The 17,869-nt window shown below is 41.6% G+C and overlaps 1 protein-coding gene across 3 annotated transcripts in view; it reads left to right on the top strand.

The window, feature by feature from the left end:
* Positions 1–17,869, top strand: part of astn1 (astrotactin 1) — a 605,257-nt gene that overhangs the window by 282,189 nt on the left and 305,199 nt on the right. For all 3 annotated transcript variants that reach the window (XM_050074592.1, XM_050074591.1, XM_050074590.1), the window contains exon 14: positions 2,103–2,297. In XM_050074592.1, coding sequence (XP_049930549.1) covers positions 2,103–2,297 — 195 coding nt within the window. The remainder of the gene's footprint in view (positions 1–2,102; positions 2,298–17,869) is intronic.

The raw sequence follows: 17,869 nt of genomic DNA, 5'->3' as shown, positions 1-17,869 counted from the left end.
TCTCCTTACCAGTCTTGAGATTTTGATTTAAATGCTTGTTGAGGTTTTTCCTTTTACTTCTACACGAACATGCCTAGTTATATTTAATGGGCACAACTGTCCAAAACACTGTCAAGTCACGTTTGACGGTGTTTTGATATCAGACTGATGACCCTTAATGATCCTGTTCTCTGCTCTACACTGTTGCCACGTGAGCTAACATAACATTACAGTTTGTCTACACAGGATGCGTTCAGGCACCAGTATTGAATACAAGTCACTGCCATTATGGCAACGCACAGAGCCCAACCCAATGTAGGTGCACATGTAAAACAGAAAAAAAGACTTGATGTGTTAAAATATGCTTCAGTTCACGTTTACATGTGTTGTAGTGTGATTGAAATGCAAGTTGTTATGGGGCCTCTGTTTACAGCTATTCTGGTTAAAATAGAGTGTGTTTTCTGTTATACACACCATAGAAGGATGACTGAAAAACCTGTGTTGACACGCCATTTAAGTCACACACTGACGGGCCAAACTGGCTCACAGGTTCACAATGAGAACCTTTTTATCATATGCATATGATATACAACCAGCTATGATATATTGTGCTAAAAGTGTGACAAAAATTCAGAAATCTGTTCCACTGTCACTGCAACTGCCGAGCTACATATTGCCAAACTGGCAGACAGTGACATGATGTGGTCAACCTGGATCTTTTTACATAAAAAAAAGACTAGCCACTCCAACAAAAAGACACTCCTATTATTCTCAAACATAAAAAAAAAGTTTGTTACTTTTTTGAAGATAACATTTTTGTTCAATGTTTCATAATGCAGATGCCGGCTGGAGAAGGTAGGCATACTGGCCAAACAAGAGCAAAGAGTTCTAACAGAATAAATCTTAATCAACTACAATTAAATTAATTTGCTGGCGACAGCTGCCCCTATAGTTTCACCACAGTTGTGGCACTCCTGTGATCTCTTTTTTTTGGTATAAAACTCAGTCCGAGCTATTTTAAATCAGTCTTTTTCTTATGTTGATGTTTTGACAAAATCAGTCATTTAATTGAGTTTTTAGTCTGCACTCATGCAAATGCTTAAGTTCAAAGATGTCCACATTGATGTCCAAACAGGAAGCAGCTAACCAGGTAGCCAGGTAAACATAAAGGGGACACCAGGCAGGCTCAAGAACGTGAACAAGTCATATTCTCTTATACTGTGGAAAATGGAAAAACTGGTGGAGTTGTGAAATCAACAAAAGCCTGTGTTTAATTTGGCGTGTATCTGATCCACCAACCGGCATTTATTTTCGTGAGAAATCTTGTTTTTGAATGGAAATGGTTCAGCTCTCATTCTCACGGTCTCCTATCTCTTGTAAATGATTTCACAATTGGCCACCAAACCAGCACCCTTTTTTTGTTTTTAATTATACACTTAACTTTAACCTGAAAATGTTCTTATTTTACTCACTGCATAATGATTATTTCCCTTTAAAGGAATACTTCAACCCCAAAATTCTCATTTGTATGTCATTTACTCCACCTCAATGTCTTAAGAAGGTCTCGTCACCATGGTGAATGGAGAATCCAAAAAAAAGGCAAACTGTATTGATGAATTGAAGTAATAGGGGTCCACTTTCAACAACAGCAACACTATATCAAAACATCCATTTACAAACTCACACAACTCCAGCAGTACAATCTAAGTCTCATTTATCCAGACGTATGCTCAGTACTTCCCAAACACATGTAATTTCACTAAAACTGTCATATTAAAACACATCACATTAACAGTCTCACGCACAAATGAGTAAAGTTGCAGAGGTGTTTTAGCAAAAATGTTCCTTTTTGGATTCTTCGTTCACCGTGGAGGTGTGTGAAAAAAAACAAAGTTTTCTTGATGAATTCAAGGCAACGTGGGGTATGTAACTGACATACAATTATTTGGGGGGTGAAGTGTTCCCTTAAAGAACTATGATAAAAGAATTCAGGAATACAGAGAAACAAGCAAAGTAATAGACAACAAAGGCACAACAGATTTATTTGAAGTTATATCACAGTTCACAGGAAGGATAAAAAGATGGGAATATATGAATCACTCTAATAACTCATGTCACTTTAGGTGCATCGAGGACTACAAGCGCGGTCCAGATGGGAGGTCATGCCTGCCGCTGTCTGAGGCCTGCACCGAGGGAATAGACTGTGGGGAGGCAGCGGACATCCCTGCTAACCAGACTGTGTTCGGAGACCTTTTCTACGGATACAACAACCACACCAAAGAGAGCGCCTCCGGACAGATCCTCAAGGCCACGTTCAGGTAAACACACAAGCTGTTTGTGAAGTGGAGCATGTGGGACATCGTTCTGCCATTTGTATCTCAGCAGGGAAACAGTTTGGCAGGGTTTGGGCTTCTGGCTCAAACAGTGGTGATATACATGATAGAACTGTTTCAGTCATCATTCTTTAAAGTGCTTTGGGTGAAAGAGTCTGAAGTGGCAGATGCCTCATATATATTACATGTGTCAACAGTTAAAGTTGGATATGGAATCGTGAGTATAAATATGAGCCTCATTTACACCTGGTATCTGTGTGTGGATCTCTGATGTGGAGGAGAAACACATGTAAATGTAAATCTGTACTGCAGCACTGGTTGCCTTGACCTGGGAGTGGCATGGTTGTTCACCATTCAACCAGCCCTATCTACTACATTTGCACATTTAGATTTTATTGCAGGCTGATACACAATAACAAGAATGCTGATTAAATCAGGATATGTACAGGTCTTGAAAAGGCTTCAAGCATTTAATTGCATTTACTGTAAAAAAGGCTTTAGAAAGTATTGAAGGTATTGAAAGTCTAAAATTAAGTTTTCATGCCTTCCTGCAGTAATGCTGGTTACAAAGTTAATATCATAGAAGATGTTATGCACCTTTAAACTGAACGCTGGGGTTGTTGTGACGGTGGATTGTGTGCGTAGGAGGCAGTTCAATCCTTTTTTTTGGTGGAGATTCAGGTAGCACCATCAAACCTATAGCAATTACTGTCACCACTGCCACCTACAGCGGGTAGGAGGCTCATGGTGTCATCGTGGGCAAATGTCTAATACAGTATTTACTGAATTAGTTGATCCATTCATCCATTTTCTGCCACTTCTACTGATCAATGTTGTTTTAATTGAAGTAAATGTATCAGTAGGAATTGTTATATACGGTGCTGCTGGGAAGTACAGCAGATGTGATATAATAACAAATAATTCTTGGCCATATCTTTCATCATACTTTCAGTAGAAGTATTAAATTGCATTGTGTGGTTTGAAAAGGTCTCATTGGTGAACCTTCCAGAAATTCTGACAAGGTTTAAATCCTGTGATCAGATGGTCATTATCAAAATGAAGACTGCATTTTAATTCAAGGTGTAAACAGTAAAATGACAGTCGTCCGGTATGAAGGACCAGTTTAAACACACAGGAATTCTAATAAATGCCAGAAATTTTCTCCAAAATTGAATCCTTCTTCCAGGGAATAAGAGTTCAAAATATGTCAGTGAAAACTAAGTGGCTTCATCAGACATGTAGACATCCATCACTGAATCACAGTGCAGTGGTGCATTCAAGAGGTGGAGCATTGAGTTCATAAAATCATTGTAGTGTTACAACACAACAATGCTGCTGTGCTTCAAACTACAAAAACAACACTCTGAAATAGAACACATTTTCCTTTGCGGCCCAGGTCAGCACTTTATAGGTAGTTGTAAGGTCCAATAAAACCACACAAAGATATACTGCTAAGAGGATGTGCCGAAAAACAGTTGACCAAATAATCCCTTTTTTACCATTAATGCACTTTGTTAGGATAAAAGATTATTCTGTGTACATACTGTACATACAGGTTACTTTTAGGAATGACGGCTGCAAAACAAATTACATACTTCCTTTCTAGCAGTCTAGTTTCACTCACAGGGCATCAAAAAAAAAACAAAAAACACCACTTTGGTAGTGATATGGGTGCACAATGCACCCTTTAGCGTCAATATGACACCAACAGGGCCTTCAACCAACTCCAACCTAAAAGATCTGTGATCATTATTAGACGATTGGAGCAACAGATGTAGTATAAGAAGCAAGGAAGCCCACTTTGGATGGGTAGAAGAGGAGGTAGATGTGTCCAACAAGCACAGGACTTTGATCCTGGAGACCATTGTTCTTGTCCTGTGTGAAACTTAAAGACAGTGTGGAGTTATTTTGTTTATTTAGTTGACTAACCAGGATCTTTTCCTAACCCTAACCAAGTTTTGTTGCCTAAACCTAACTGCCTACCCAGTGCATCAAAATACAGCACAAAAGGCTACACCCTCTACCCAAGCATCACATTATGCCAACTTGAAATGATATCACATTGTTCCTAGTATGTATACTATATTTATTGAATATAGTACTGCTGTCTCATTCAGCTTCACTCCTGTTCAGACAGTTATGGCGCATTGAATTCTACCCAACACACTACTGTTGATGGTGGTGTTATTTTCCTGAGCACTAGGGTTGGGTCGGTATGAGAAAAAAAAAAAAAGGTCTGGTTTCTGTAANGGCTACAGTAGAGGCCTCGGCGCATGCGCACTCGCACCCCCTAGCTCAGTCCCCGCCCCACCCCCCTCTCTCTCCTGCTCGCTGTGCGCTTGGTGAAGAGGTAGACACAGGTCCCCACAGACTCGGGCGTACTATAAGCGGAGCGGACTCCGTGTAAAAATGTCCGTGAAAAATCCCCGCGATGTGAAAAATACATGCCGAACAGTCTTTTGTGTGACACTGGTGCACGGAGCGGAGTCCGCGCGGTTGTGCTTTGCGCGCACAGGGCTTGCGGATGTCCACTTTTACTGGGCGGACCTCTGCGTAGTCCGCTCTGCGTACGTTCCACCCGAGTATGCGGTCCGGTCGGTCTCAAAAAAAAAAAACCCTGTCCAAGACAGAGTACCGAACCTAATTGGTATTACCGAGAACCGACCCAACCCTACTGAGCACTATGCATCACAACCTTTTAGACCCTCTCAGGCTGATATAGTTTAAATCACACAATGGTAAAATAGAAACAGTTGTAGTTCATACGTAATGCAGGATGAAAAGGCATATCCGACTGAACCAGTGTATTTAAAGGTTATTTCATTATGAGGAAAGGAGTTTCAGATAGATTTTATGTCAGTTCCTTTCCAATAAAAAATAGATAGTGATAGTAAAGCCTGCTTCTATCAGGGGTTGTCCTCTATAAAACAAGAGACATTTCCCCTAATCTCAGGCAAATGCACTGAGGAGAAATACAAAAAAAAAACCCACAAGACCTCTTTGGAGAGGCTTATGGATATTCAGCCACACGGGTCCAAAGACGTTTGCCATATTCCTTTCATGATTTGCACAGGGTTTGATGTAAATGGTAGAGTACTTTGAAGGTGGTTAATTATCACTGTCCGCATGCTGCAATCATTTCCACTGAACTCAGGAAGCCAGAAGGTCAGCAAAGTCATCTGCAGTCCAGGAATTTAATTTGGGCCGTGCACGGATTCCGCCGCCCGGAGGCAACTCACCCACTTAGGGATCCACCGCTGGAGTCGTAGAGAGGGAGGGACGGGTGAGGCTGGAAAGTTAATATCATCAAGAATCTAAGTCTCAAATGCTCTGATCTCATTTGAAAGTGCTTGTGAATGGAGAGCGGGGTCTCAGGCAGACTTTGAAGAGCACCAAATGCTTCCTGTGCAGATGAGGTGGTGGGAGAGGAAGGGAGACTCTTTTGGGAGGCATGGTTAATGCAAGGCCTAATTATAAGAGATGGCAGCAAATGAATTAAAGCTGACCAGGAGTCAGTGTGCTGAAATTGAATCTAATTGGACCAGATGAACGTTTGAATGTAAAATGAACAAAAGTTACGGGAAGAGAGCATTCCAAATGAACACCAGAGATCCGTCAGGGGTTTGACGTCAGTGGTGAACTCAATCTAGGAGCTTTTTCAAAACTAAGAACACAAATGAAACAGCAGAAACCATATGTGACATGTGAAAGGCAGCCTCTGGCACTACTTGTGTGGTACGCGGTGGTAAATCTGTCCCCAAGGAAACTATATGTCAAATTTAATGCCACACAGCAACTGCGCTGCTGGTCTGTAGCGAATGGATGAATGCTGTATTTTAAAGATGTATCAGATTAGGCTCTCCAGCATGCTGCAATAACATTGAAAATATTACATGTTAAAAGGAGTAACTGTTAAATGGGCACTCCGCTGACTGAACATGTCAATTTTCTAGTCATGAGGGGTATTACTCAACCTGTGAACTAGTTTAATGACTTGTGTGGCTGAGTTTTTCGAAGTCACAGAAAATGATTCAAGATATATCTCTTGAAACTTTAAACAGAAAGCCTGCATGACAAGCTTGACAGATATGAGCATTAACCAGGCACGGAGGATCTAAGAAAATACACTATGGGGTTGCATTATGGGTATTAGTACAGGTTGAGTTTTTGACATTTCATCAAATCTGAATTCAGTATCAAATCCAACAGTTTGATCCAAGTTCTTTATCAGATCCTTTTTTGGTATTTAGAAATAACTTATTGTATCAGTTATCAAAACGTAATGATTCTTTAAGTTTCATATTTACCTTTTGTTGGCTCAGAAGGTGGAATTTTTCCCCCCACAATATTTTATTTAATTTTCAACTTCAATAACAGAACATAATACAGAAAAAATAAACACCTGACAGCAGAGAGATGCGGTCAAATCACAGACCTAAGGGATAGAAAAAACCCCACACATAAACAAGCAGAAAAAAGGTATAAGAAAAAGCAGCATTGCGTGAAGGCATACATATTAGCCACGAAGACATTAAGCACAGAACTGGGAGAAGGAAATACTATTTTTTCATGACAGCAGTCCACAAATGGTAGCAACAAACCCAGCACCTCTCCCAATTGTTGGAAGGCCTAATTTTGTCCTGTTAAGTTAAAGGGACATTGTGTAACATTTTCAGTTGTTTATTGGCAAAAATCGATGTCTGCATTCATAAATATGTCATCACTGGTGTACTATTACCTCCACAAATAATCTGACTTATTCTCGTAAAAGGAGAATTTCGGATTTGTTTGTACATTGTGCGGGTAAGTGGTTTGGGGGGTTCCATAACTTTTCACCATCTTGAGAATACATCCACCAGCAAGGGACATACAGCCCTGGCTTCTGCGTTTTTGTTGAGAGCCACGCCAGCGCTGCGTGACTGAGCCTAAAGAGAGAAGCAGGAGGCGCTTCGCTACTACCCCGGGACTACTGCAGCATAACAAAGTCCCACTCTTTGAGCATAATGCAGGATCATGTATTATGTAGCATCACAGGAGACGGAATCCTCATCGCCAAGAAAGTGCAAAAGGGCATCAAAAAGGCAACATGACCAGCAAATTCAAAAAACGAGGGTCAACATCGGGGTAGCCTTTCCCAGGTGGAGAGAGCTGCTGAAGGAGAAAGATAAATGGCGCTAACACCTGTTAGCGGCCAGCACCGCTGTTAGGTGTTAGCGCTGCTTTAAGCTGTTAGCCGTGATTGCATTATCTTTCTCCTTCGGCAGCTCTCTCAACCTGGGAAAGGCTACCCTGATGCATCAGTGATGCGAGGAGAGGGATGAGGTGTGTGAGGTTGAGCCACTTGTCAGTCGTCAAAAGACAAGACGTGATTGGTTTGTTTCGATTTACACCCACCCCAACAGTCCTACATTGTAAACACAACCAGCGTGGTGAGGAGGGGGTTTGTCAGCTCGCGTCGAGTGTGTCTGTGTAGGAGCCTGAATGAATACTCCATGAAGTATCGGATGACATGGTTTCATCAGTGTTATCATAGCTTTTTGGTACACAGCGGCTGCTGTTGTTGCAATACGCGTTTAAAGCATTGTGGCGCAAGAGTGTGCTATCCGTTTGAATGCAATACATGATTTAAATGTTAGATGGGAGAAATTCCTACACACTGTGGCTTTAAGTTATTCATATGAGAATAGAACTTTGACTTTAGAATTCAGACTTCTGTGACTGATGCAATGCGATCAGCGAGATCATTTTAGTTGGGGAGACTCATTACGCTGTTGATCTTGTTGGACTGCAGTCATGGTCCTTTAGTGGTGGTGCAGAGCGATTTGTCCTTTCCCTTACAATTTGTGCAAGTACAAACTAACTCTAACTTTGGCCTACTGGGTAACCGGTTTCACGAAGCTGGTTATCGACTACATCAGTCAACTTTTCAGTACTTTTAAGGGACAGTTAAAAATCATTAATCGGAGTGAAATGTAAATGATATTCTATAATCTTATAACAAAATAAGCAGCTGTACAAACACTGGAAATAATTTCCTAATATGAAAAATAGATCAAGCCTTAAAATATGTGTAGGTATTAATATATGTATGCCAAAGGTACAGCATGATTACTTTTTGCTGTTTAGTTGGATGATGAAAAAACTACTCTGATTATGTCATTTAAAAACAGCTAAAAGTAATGCTAGGCTTATTCTGCTACCAAAGTAAAGAATGGAAACATAGTTAATGACTAATGAGATCTTTTTGACTGAAATATTGTATTTCTAATAACGGGAGCCAGTTAATAGTGCGTGGATTATTTTTCTAATAAAAGACAATCTTTTTTCAGTTCTCATCACACAGGTGTTTCATGTAAGTCTGAGCTGCGGTGAGAGAGCCACACTATCAGCTATCACTGCAGGGAGAAAATAAACTTTGCACAATTAAAATGCAGCTAAAATCATCATCATGTGTTGAGCGTCGTAAATGATCTCTCCATTTGTTAGAAGCTCTGTTTTAAAACCAGAGTGGAATAAGTAACCCTGGAACAATAAAATGATTCTACTGTGTGACTGAAAAAAATATCAAGTACTTTTTTTTTTACCTGTCACTCTGGACTCTTGTCCATGTCTGGCATGTCTGGAATTTTTTTTTCATTGATGTGATTGGTCAGAGGTCGGGATGTTGACAGGTTGTGATACAATCCTCAAACTAACCTACTCCTGAGCAGGTTAGCTGTTCAGCGTAAGTTACCATGGTAATTTATCCTGGGAAAAAATGAACCAGCTTTGTAGTACTGAAAACTTAGGGTTAACCCTAAAGTTGCCTCGCTAACTCCAAATCCTGCTTAGTAGTGCAGGCCTGAGGCAACAGCTAAGTTCCTCACAGAATGAATGTTGTTTAGCCGGAGCTCATTATGTGATGCTGGTCATGTTTGTCATTTTGAGCCGTAGAAGTGACTATCAGTGCTAACTTTACCTAAATGTTTGGTATGCTGCTCTATGCCAATAGAAAATAGTTTGATAAGAGATTTGTTACTTACAGAGAAATTGAGGATTTGATTCAAATTGACACCAGCTATCAGATCTCAGCCCTAATTATAGGAACTGTAGGATCCAGTGTTTTTGAAGCTTAACCCATGGTAGGGACAAAGGCAGGACATGGGGGCTTCTGCTACATCGACTTCAACCTTTTTTTCTTTTCTTTTTTTTTTTTTTCTTTCTTTTAAGAATCTGTTTCTTGCAAGAGCCGTCAACTAAATTGCTGGAGCACATTTCAAATATAAAAAAGAGCACAAGGGAAAAGTGTTCTTTCCCTTTTAAATGCTGTACAGTAGTTTTATTGGCTTAAATGTAATTCTTCTGTTGAGAAATCTCTGAGGCTTTGAAAAGGCTGTCCTAAACACTGGACTCAATGGCTGGATATCTAAATCACTCCCACTCCTTCCACTTTCTGTTAGACAGTAACACTGAGGACCAGGGAGTGTGCAGTTAACTGACGCTGTGTTAAATGACCTCTAGTCAGAAAAGCTTTCAAACTTTGTAAAATTCTGTCATTTCTTAGAGCCTCTTGAGGCAAAAGTGCAGAGTTACAATGTACAGCCTTCAACAGTCATTGACTTAGTCACTGATAACTATAATATGCAAGTGAAATGGCACTGTGGCCTGTGTCCTCCCATATCCTTTTTATATGTACTGTTTGCCCTTGAGTGAAAGCAAGCGAGAGAAATGGAGACGGAGGGGGGAGTAGTAAGGAAACCTCCATGTGATGTTCACTGGCACTTCGACAAAAGCCCCTACCCCGCTGCTCTGGAGTGGCACAAAGCATCTGTCTCCATCATTCTGTGACGATTAAAAGTCAAATTTGAATATTGTGTAATCATCAGTGGAGTTTTTTCCCCCCCTTCAAACCAATGCCATGATTTTTACTTTTTGAAGATCTGTAAAACACACTTTTACATCTTCTATTGTTCTCCTTATCCCCTACCTCAAACAAAATCCCCTCCTTGTCCATGGGAAATTGAAAATTGTAAACAGTCCCTCCAAACGTATGATTGACTCTAATGTTTTATTTATTTGGGAAAAAATGCCTGCATGGGGGGAAAAATGGATCTTCTCTGTGGCCCCTGCAAGGTTTTACTATTTAGTCCTTCTGGAGCAACAACAGAAAGAGGGAGAATAAAAGGGAAGCAGCAAGTGGTATAAGCAGGTGCCCAGCGGCAAAATCCACATGCACATGGAAAAATAGCCAGGGCACTCAGGTGTGCACCCAGCTGCATGCTAACACTCTTATACACACATTGCTGCAGTCGTTGTGCGGACCCCTTGTCTGCTGGACAGCCAAGCCCTGTCAGCTACATCTCATGAGAGTGTCATTACACACACACATAGAGCTGGTTTGATTCTCTCCTCCCAGCATGGCTTCCTCATGGTTCATCTTTCAAGCTCAGCAGCCCTGAAATGCCTCTCATGTTTTTCGGAAGCACACCCGGCCCTCCCCGTGCAGGAAGCTCCCCCTCCTGTTCACAGGCAGACTTGTTATTGTCATTTCAAGGCTTATTTATTTGATTTCCTACCAGGTAAAATCCAGTCGTGTCATTGTCATTGTCATTGGCAGCAGACTGGTGGGGGCATGAGATGATTCTGGTTACAAAGCAACATGAGATACGAGCGCCTGTGCCCGGGAAGGAGGTCCTATCACTGTGACATCTCGGGAGCTCTGGGCACGATACGATCTGTATTCATATTACAGAGCTCAGTGGCAGGGTCTCTATCTTCCTGTCTCAGCGGGAGGCAGTGGACACCAGTAATGAGATGTTAAAAGCTAACCTCCTCTCATTACTCCTAACACTGTCCCCCCCCTTCTCTTCCTCTCTATTCCTCTCTCACACGACAAGCTCGGAGCAGCTTTTAATGAATATTTTAGCGCCCTTTGTTCTCATTCTGGTGGCTGCTCAGGATCAATGATTAAGACCAGGCTCCCACCTGACCCCCCCCCCCCCCCCACACACACACACACACACACACAAACTACTTTGTGCGGGTATCTCTTTTTTTTTTTTTTCTTTCTCCCTCTTCTTTTTTTGGCTCACCTCAGTTTACTGTACCACTCCCCTCAGGAGAAATACCTTCACTGACTCAGTTAATTAAAACATGAAATGTGTCTGAGAGGGTGGGGTGGGAACTGGTTGTTGAGGGCCGTGATTGGTTCTTATTGAAAGCTGTGAGTTTATCCAGTCACATAGTCAAGGGGATCATCGTGAGCAGAAGAGACTGTGTCTTTTTTTTTGGCAAGTTTTGGCAGTTTAACAAAAGTTCTTTGAACTGTAAGAGAGATTTCCCTCTAAGAAAATGAATTATTACATCCTTACAGTGCCAGATGGCTGTTAAATGTTACATGTCATCTTCCAACAAAATTAACTATGAAAATTGTCAGACAAGAATACAGCGACAGGAACTCAATCAACCCCTTATTCCACATGGCGTGCATCTGAGAGAGAGAAACAAAAAATTTGAGCAAAACAACAAAGATTCACTCGAACGTTCTTAATTTGTTTGCTTTTGAAAACTGAAAGCTGAAAACATGCATAATTGCTTTCTGTAGTAATTGACTTCAGTGTCAATTAAGTCCCAGCTAACCTTGTTTTTCATGGCTCTACAAAGTAATTTTGGCAATAGGTAAATAAACTGTTTCAAAGCAAGTTGATAATACATACACAATGTGTAACAAAGAGCAGTAACACTGAATATTCCTCCATTTTTGGATAAGTACAGTATTCCCCTCCAGAAGCCAGGTGGATGGTACAAACCACGTTCTGGGAAGGCGCGTTGATTTATGCCTGTCACATGCATTATGTGTTTTCGAAATACACTCTTGTTTTCAATAGAAATGTACAGCTTCTGCTTGTTGCAAACATAGTCTTTTTTAAATAAACGTATTACGTACGTAAAACGCCTCGTTTTTACATTTATTTTCTTATGTTCACACAACAAAAGCACAACGTCATGGCTTGGCTTAAAATAAGTACGGTGCTACTGACATAATGTTATGTCATGTAATATACAGCATGTGACATACATCACTACCGTAGCATGGTACACATACTAGCACACTTTGTTATGTCTGGAGTTAATTTGTCCCATCCTCTACCCCTCACTCCCACCCGATAGGGACTTTCTTGCATTTTACACTATGTACTTGCCACTAGCATTTCAAACTGCCACCGGCCGATGAGTTTCATAACCCCACGAAAGATGCCTTTGTACTTCATTATCTCACATGGACATCCACTGACAGAGCACTGTTTGACAAGTTCAGTTGTCACATGCTGCTTCAACAACTGCTGCCCTGTGCGTATCATACCACTGAAAAAGGTGCCCATGTGCGTCAGCATCTGATGCTGAGATCACTGACAATGCGGTGGTATCTGACGGGTTGGGAATGAGAATGGGCTGTATTATGTAACAGACACTGTAAATTAATGTTTCAACAAAACTGTGGTTAACATAAGGTAAGATTTAGATGCAAAAATCACTTGTTATGTTTGGGAAAAGATCATGTTTTGGCTTAAAATAACCTCTTGTGGGGGCACAACCCCAGCTGGAAAAGCAGCAGTGTCTCCATACCAAAGAACCACTTTCCTTGCCACTATCCCGGCAGGAATTGTAGCAATATCTCGGTAAGAAACAATCAGTTTTATGGTTTGTTGGTCTCAAACAGTGGTCTCCAGCTTGGCAGGTGCCTCACCTAGGTTTCAGCCCATCCACCATCCCCTTCAACTCCTGATGGCGAAGACAGCTCATACACTTCATAACTTTGGAAACGTTCATATGATACATATAAAACAGAAATGTAACAAATGTATCCATTATTTGAGGGCTGTTTCAAATGAGTGCTGCAGATAAACCATTGATTATACTTCTGATTTTAAATGATGATGATTGACATTTTACAGTGGCAATGGTAAAAGGTATGTGTGATGAATTAATGGTATGGCTGCCATAAATATCCACAGCCCTGCATAGTGACAGCTGCTCTGCTGTTAGAGAACCAGATGCAACACAGTCTGTGAAAACGCTTCTTTGCTGTTCGACTCATTGACAGGTCTGATCAGTGGTGGAGCAGGACAAGCACTGATTTGCAAACAGATGTTTAAAGAGATACTTCACCCACAAAATAAACATTTGTACAGAACTTCCTGACAATTTTACCTTGAATTTGTTTTTCTCGCATGCCTCAGTGGTGAAAGGAGAATCCAAAAAGAAGGAGGACATTCTAGTTCTACATTCCCCTAGTTAGGCTGACTTAGGCCTAGTCTGCCGGAGGACCCCCCTATAATACACCGTGTATACTGCCAGATATTAATATATACTTTCAACATATTGTACCACAGTAGCCAGAACTGTTGTAAGCTACTGTCATTACCTGCATATCTCTCTCTCTCTCTCTCTCTCTCTCTCTCTCTCTCTCTGTCTCTCTCTCTCTCTCCCTCTCTCATTGTGTCATGCGGATTACTGTTAATTTATTATGCTGATCTGTTCTGTACGACATCTATTGCACGTCTGTCCATCCTGGAAGAGGGATCCCTCCTCAGTTGCTCTTCCTGAGGTTTCTACCGTTTTTTTTCCCCCGTTAAACTTTTTTTTTTGGGGAGTTTTTCCTTATCCGCTGCGAGGGTCCAAAGGACAGAGGGATGTCGTATGCTGTAAAGCCCTGTGAGGCAAATTGTGATTTGTGATATTGGGCTTTATAAATAAAATTGATTGATTGATTGATTCTTCATTAATTGAAGTCAAAGGGGACTAGCAAAACTACATCAAAACATAAATTTACAAAATTTCACACAACTCATTCAGCGTGCTCAGGCATGCTCAGGTTGTGCTACTTGTATGCAGAAGTGTTTTATATTGGACATTTTTTGCAAAAATGCATGTGTTTGGGAAGCACTGAGTATGTGACTGGATAAATTAGACTTGGATTATACTGGATGAGTTTGTGAGAGATTGTAAATGGATGTTTTGATATAGTTTTGCTGTTGTTAAATGTGGACCCTGATTTCTAAAATCACTAAAGAATGTTCACCTTTTTTTGGACTCTCCATTCAACATGGAGGCATACAAGATAAAAGGTTCTTCACAAATTTAAGGTAATGCAGTAAGTAACTGATATAGAAATGCCAATTTTGTGGGAAAAGTGTTTTGTAAGGCTATTTCTACAGCAACTCATGACTAACAGTGGAAGTGGAAATGAGACTCATATGTACACTTACACATGCATACATGTGGCTTTATAAATCGGACGAACATACATCTTTGTGCGTACGCACAGTTTTAGTCATGAAGAAGTGTTGTCCCGATATTGTGCACTACCACCCACCCACATCAGCAGATAAACTTTGTTTCACACCACCAGCAGCTAAGCTTGCATTGTTTTTATGAGCCTGGTTTTCTTCTAATTACCCTCACACCCCTGGCCACGCCATGACCATGCAAATACAATGTCAACAGAATGATGGTTTTTGACCTTACTGTTCAGACACTGTTTCTACTCCTGCCAATGGCTGCTGTTGCTCTCAAGCTGTAACTTTCCCCAAAGCAGCAGTGTGTGTTTTGTAAATGGTTGTGTATGCCTTTTAATTTTCACAGCTCAGGCCCAGAACACACTACATGAATCAAATACTATATTATGTATGGTGTATATTAACTGGAAAACTGTCACCAGTGTGAACTATGAGGACTTTTCATGCTTGTTTAATGGCTGCTGCTATGTATGTTTTAAAGGCCCAAGGCTTTTATCGCAGATATTATTAGAAATACACTTGTCTGGAAATGGACAGCAACTGAGAAGAACATCCATTTAGGCTAATTGCAATGCTTGAGATCTTATTTGCTTAATTTAATAGCTGGTGTCAGATATGGTTACTGGAAAGAAATCTTCTCAGCATACAGGAAGTGGTCGTTTGAAATTTGAGAGTAAAATAAACAGCTGGAAACGAATCATTCATCCAAAGATGTTTCCACTCACTCGTTTTATCTTCTCTCGTCCCATGGGTATACAATTGGTTCAGAAACTCACAGACCAGTCATGTTGGTAAACTGAGCATGCTGGATGTAGTGTACTGATGGTATATTAAAGGACAACTCTACATTATCACCAGCTAGATTCATAGTTTTCTCCTGCATGCCTATCAATGACAATAACAGAGCTAGTTGCTGAGATGTGGAAATGTGGTGAGGTTGTGGGGAGACAATCAGACAGGTGTTCAGAATAAAGACAGGTTAGCTAAGCTGACATGGAATGTTAATACCCAAACCATCCCTGTAAACATCCATCACAGTTTACAGACCGACTCAGAGATCAGTGAGGGATAATTAGTGACATGCTATGTGCACTCACTTTTGGTTTTACCCTTTAAATTTTGGCAATATTATTTACAGATAGCAGTGACTGTTTTGGTGAGCATTGCCTCAACTGGTTGAAATGATGACCAAATCTGTGCAAATAGGGCCCACATTATCATAAAACTAGAACTACTGCATTGTGGTAGTATGCCTCTGCAAACCACTCAAGTAGGGTTGGGTCAGTTCTCGGTAATACCAGTTCGGTTCGGTAATCCGTCTTGGACCGGGTTTTTTTTTTTTTTTTTGAGACCGACTGGACCGCATACTCTGGCGGAACGTACGCAGAGCAGACTACGCGGAGGTCCGCCTGGTAAAAGTGGACGTCCGCAAGCCCTGTGCGCGCAAAGCACAACCGCGCGGACTCCACTCCGCGCACCAGTGTCACACAAAAGACTGTTCGGCATGTATTTTTCACATTGCGGGGATTTTTCACGGACATTTTTACATGGAGTCCGCACCGCTTATAGTACGCCCAAGTCTGTGGGCATCTGTGTCTGCCTTTTCGCCAAGCGCACAGCGAGCAGGAGAGAGAGTGGGGTGGGGCGGGGACTGAGCTAGGGGGTGCGAGTGCGCATGCACCGAGGCCTCTACTGTAGCCTGGAGTTTGTTTAATAGTGACGGGGAGTCGATAATGGCGGACAATTTAGTCTCAACGAAATCAATGCGCCACTATGGCAACACTTTGGCTTTGAGCCAGACGAAGGAGGCAACCCTTGTTTGCACTGATTGACTAAGCTGCAAAATTTATTTGTAAGGAATAAAAGAAACAACTTGTTACTGTCACTCTGCTGTCCTAAGGTCGTTTTTTATTTTAAATGAGTCAATTGCACCCCCAAGTGGCGAAAATCTGGTATTACCGACTTGATGCGGTTCTTTTACAAAAAACGGACTGTTTTTTTTTCTCATACCGACCCAACCCTACACTCAAGTTGCACTTACAGTTTACATCCATGTCTGTGAAAACATGGATGCTTCAAACACATCTTTCTCCTCGGCAGCACAAAAGATCTATACAGTAAGCACAGTTTTAAAGGAGTTATATGTAAGAAATCTAAAGCAAATTGTCATAAAATCCTCCTAATATGTCACAGAGACTAAGGAATAATCTTCATATGACATACTGATCTCACCGACAACAATAGTACAGCCAGAATATTTACATTTAAAAATTTTTTTACGATCCACAAATCATGTTTATGTTTTGAATTTGTGTTTTGGCCTGTTGCGCCACCCACCGCCGTCTACCAGTCACGCGGTCAGTAGAGTCTCAGCATCAGTTACAGTTACGACTGAGCTACAGCAGCACGGCAAGCAGCATTAGCAGTGTCCCGGTACATAGCATTAGCAGTCTCCTCAGCTGTATCCCGGCAGCGGCGTTGGCAGTGTCCTGGTACATAGCATTAGCAGCCGGCTCCTCATGAGCTGTATCCCGGCAGCAGCGTTGGCAGTGTCCTGGTACATAGCATTAGCAGCCGGCTCCTCCTCAGCTGTATCCCGGCAGCAGCGTTGGCAGTGTCCTGGTACATAGCATTAGCAGCCGGCTCCCCATGAGCTGTATCCCGGCAGCAGCGTTAGCAGCAGAGAAGCCGGACTTGCTCGAATGGTCCACTGGAAAACCGAAGATCAAGGACGCGGCGACGCGGCCCTGCCACGGCAGCCGCCCGTGGGCAAACAAATCAGTCTCCAGCGTGCCGCTGTCCAGCAACCTCGAATCTGTAGGGGAGGGTGGGCAGACACGACTCGCGGCAGTATTTTGAATTTGAGTGCAGTAACCGTTTTGGCCACATTCTTACATACAGCGGCTTTAAGATTAGTGTCACCAGTCCACTATCTGACCAAATGTGTTGCCTTCTGTTCCTCAGATATAAGGGTACATCGTGATGTCACAGAGTTGACCTTTGACCTTTTGGTAATAGAATATCATCACGTCATCATTATAGATGTGTGTGTGAAATTTTGTCGTAAATATTATGCATGAATTTTTCAGTTATGTCCAAAAACATATTTTGTGCCTTCACAATGACCCTTACTTTTGACCACCAAATTCTTCTTGAGCTCATTATTTCCCTACATTTGTGCCATATTTGAGGAATTCCCTCAAGGCCTTCTTGAGATAGTGTGTTTGGTAAAATGAGAAGGACCCAAGGTCATAGCAACCTTGACCATTGACCACCAAA

This window comes from Epinephelus moara, chromosome 21 (genome assembly GCF_006386435.1).
Source record: "Epinephelus moara isolate mb chromosome 21, YSFRI_EMoa_1.0, whole genome shotgun sequence".
Lineage (NCBI taxonomy): Eukaryota > Metazoa > Chordata > Actinopteri > Perciformes > Serranidae > Epinephelus > Epinephelus moara.
The sequence above is the reverse complement of the archived record's forward strand: the minus strand, read 5'-3'. Positions and strand labels throughout refer to the sequence as shown.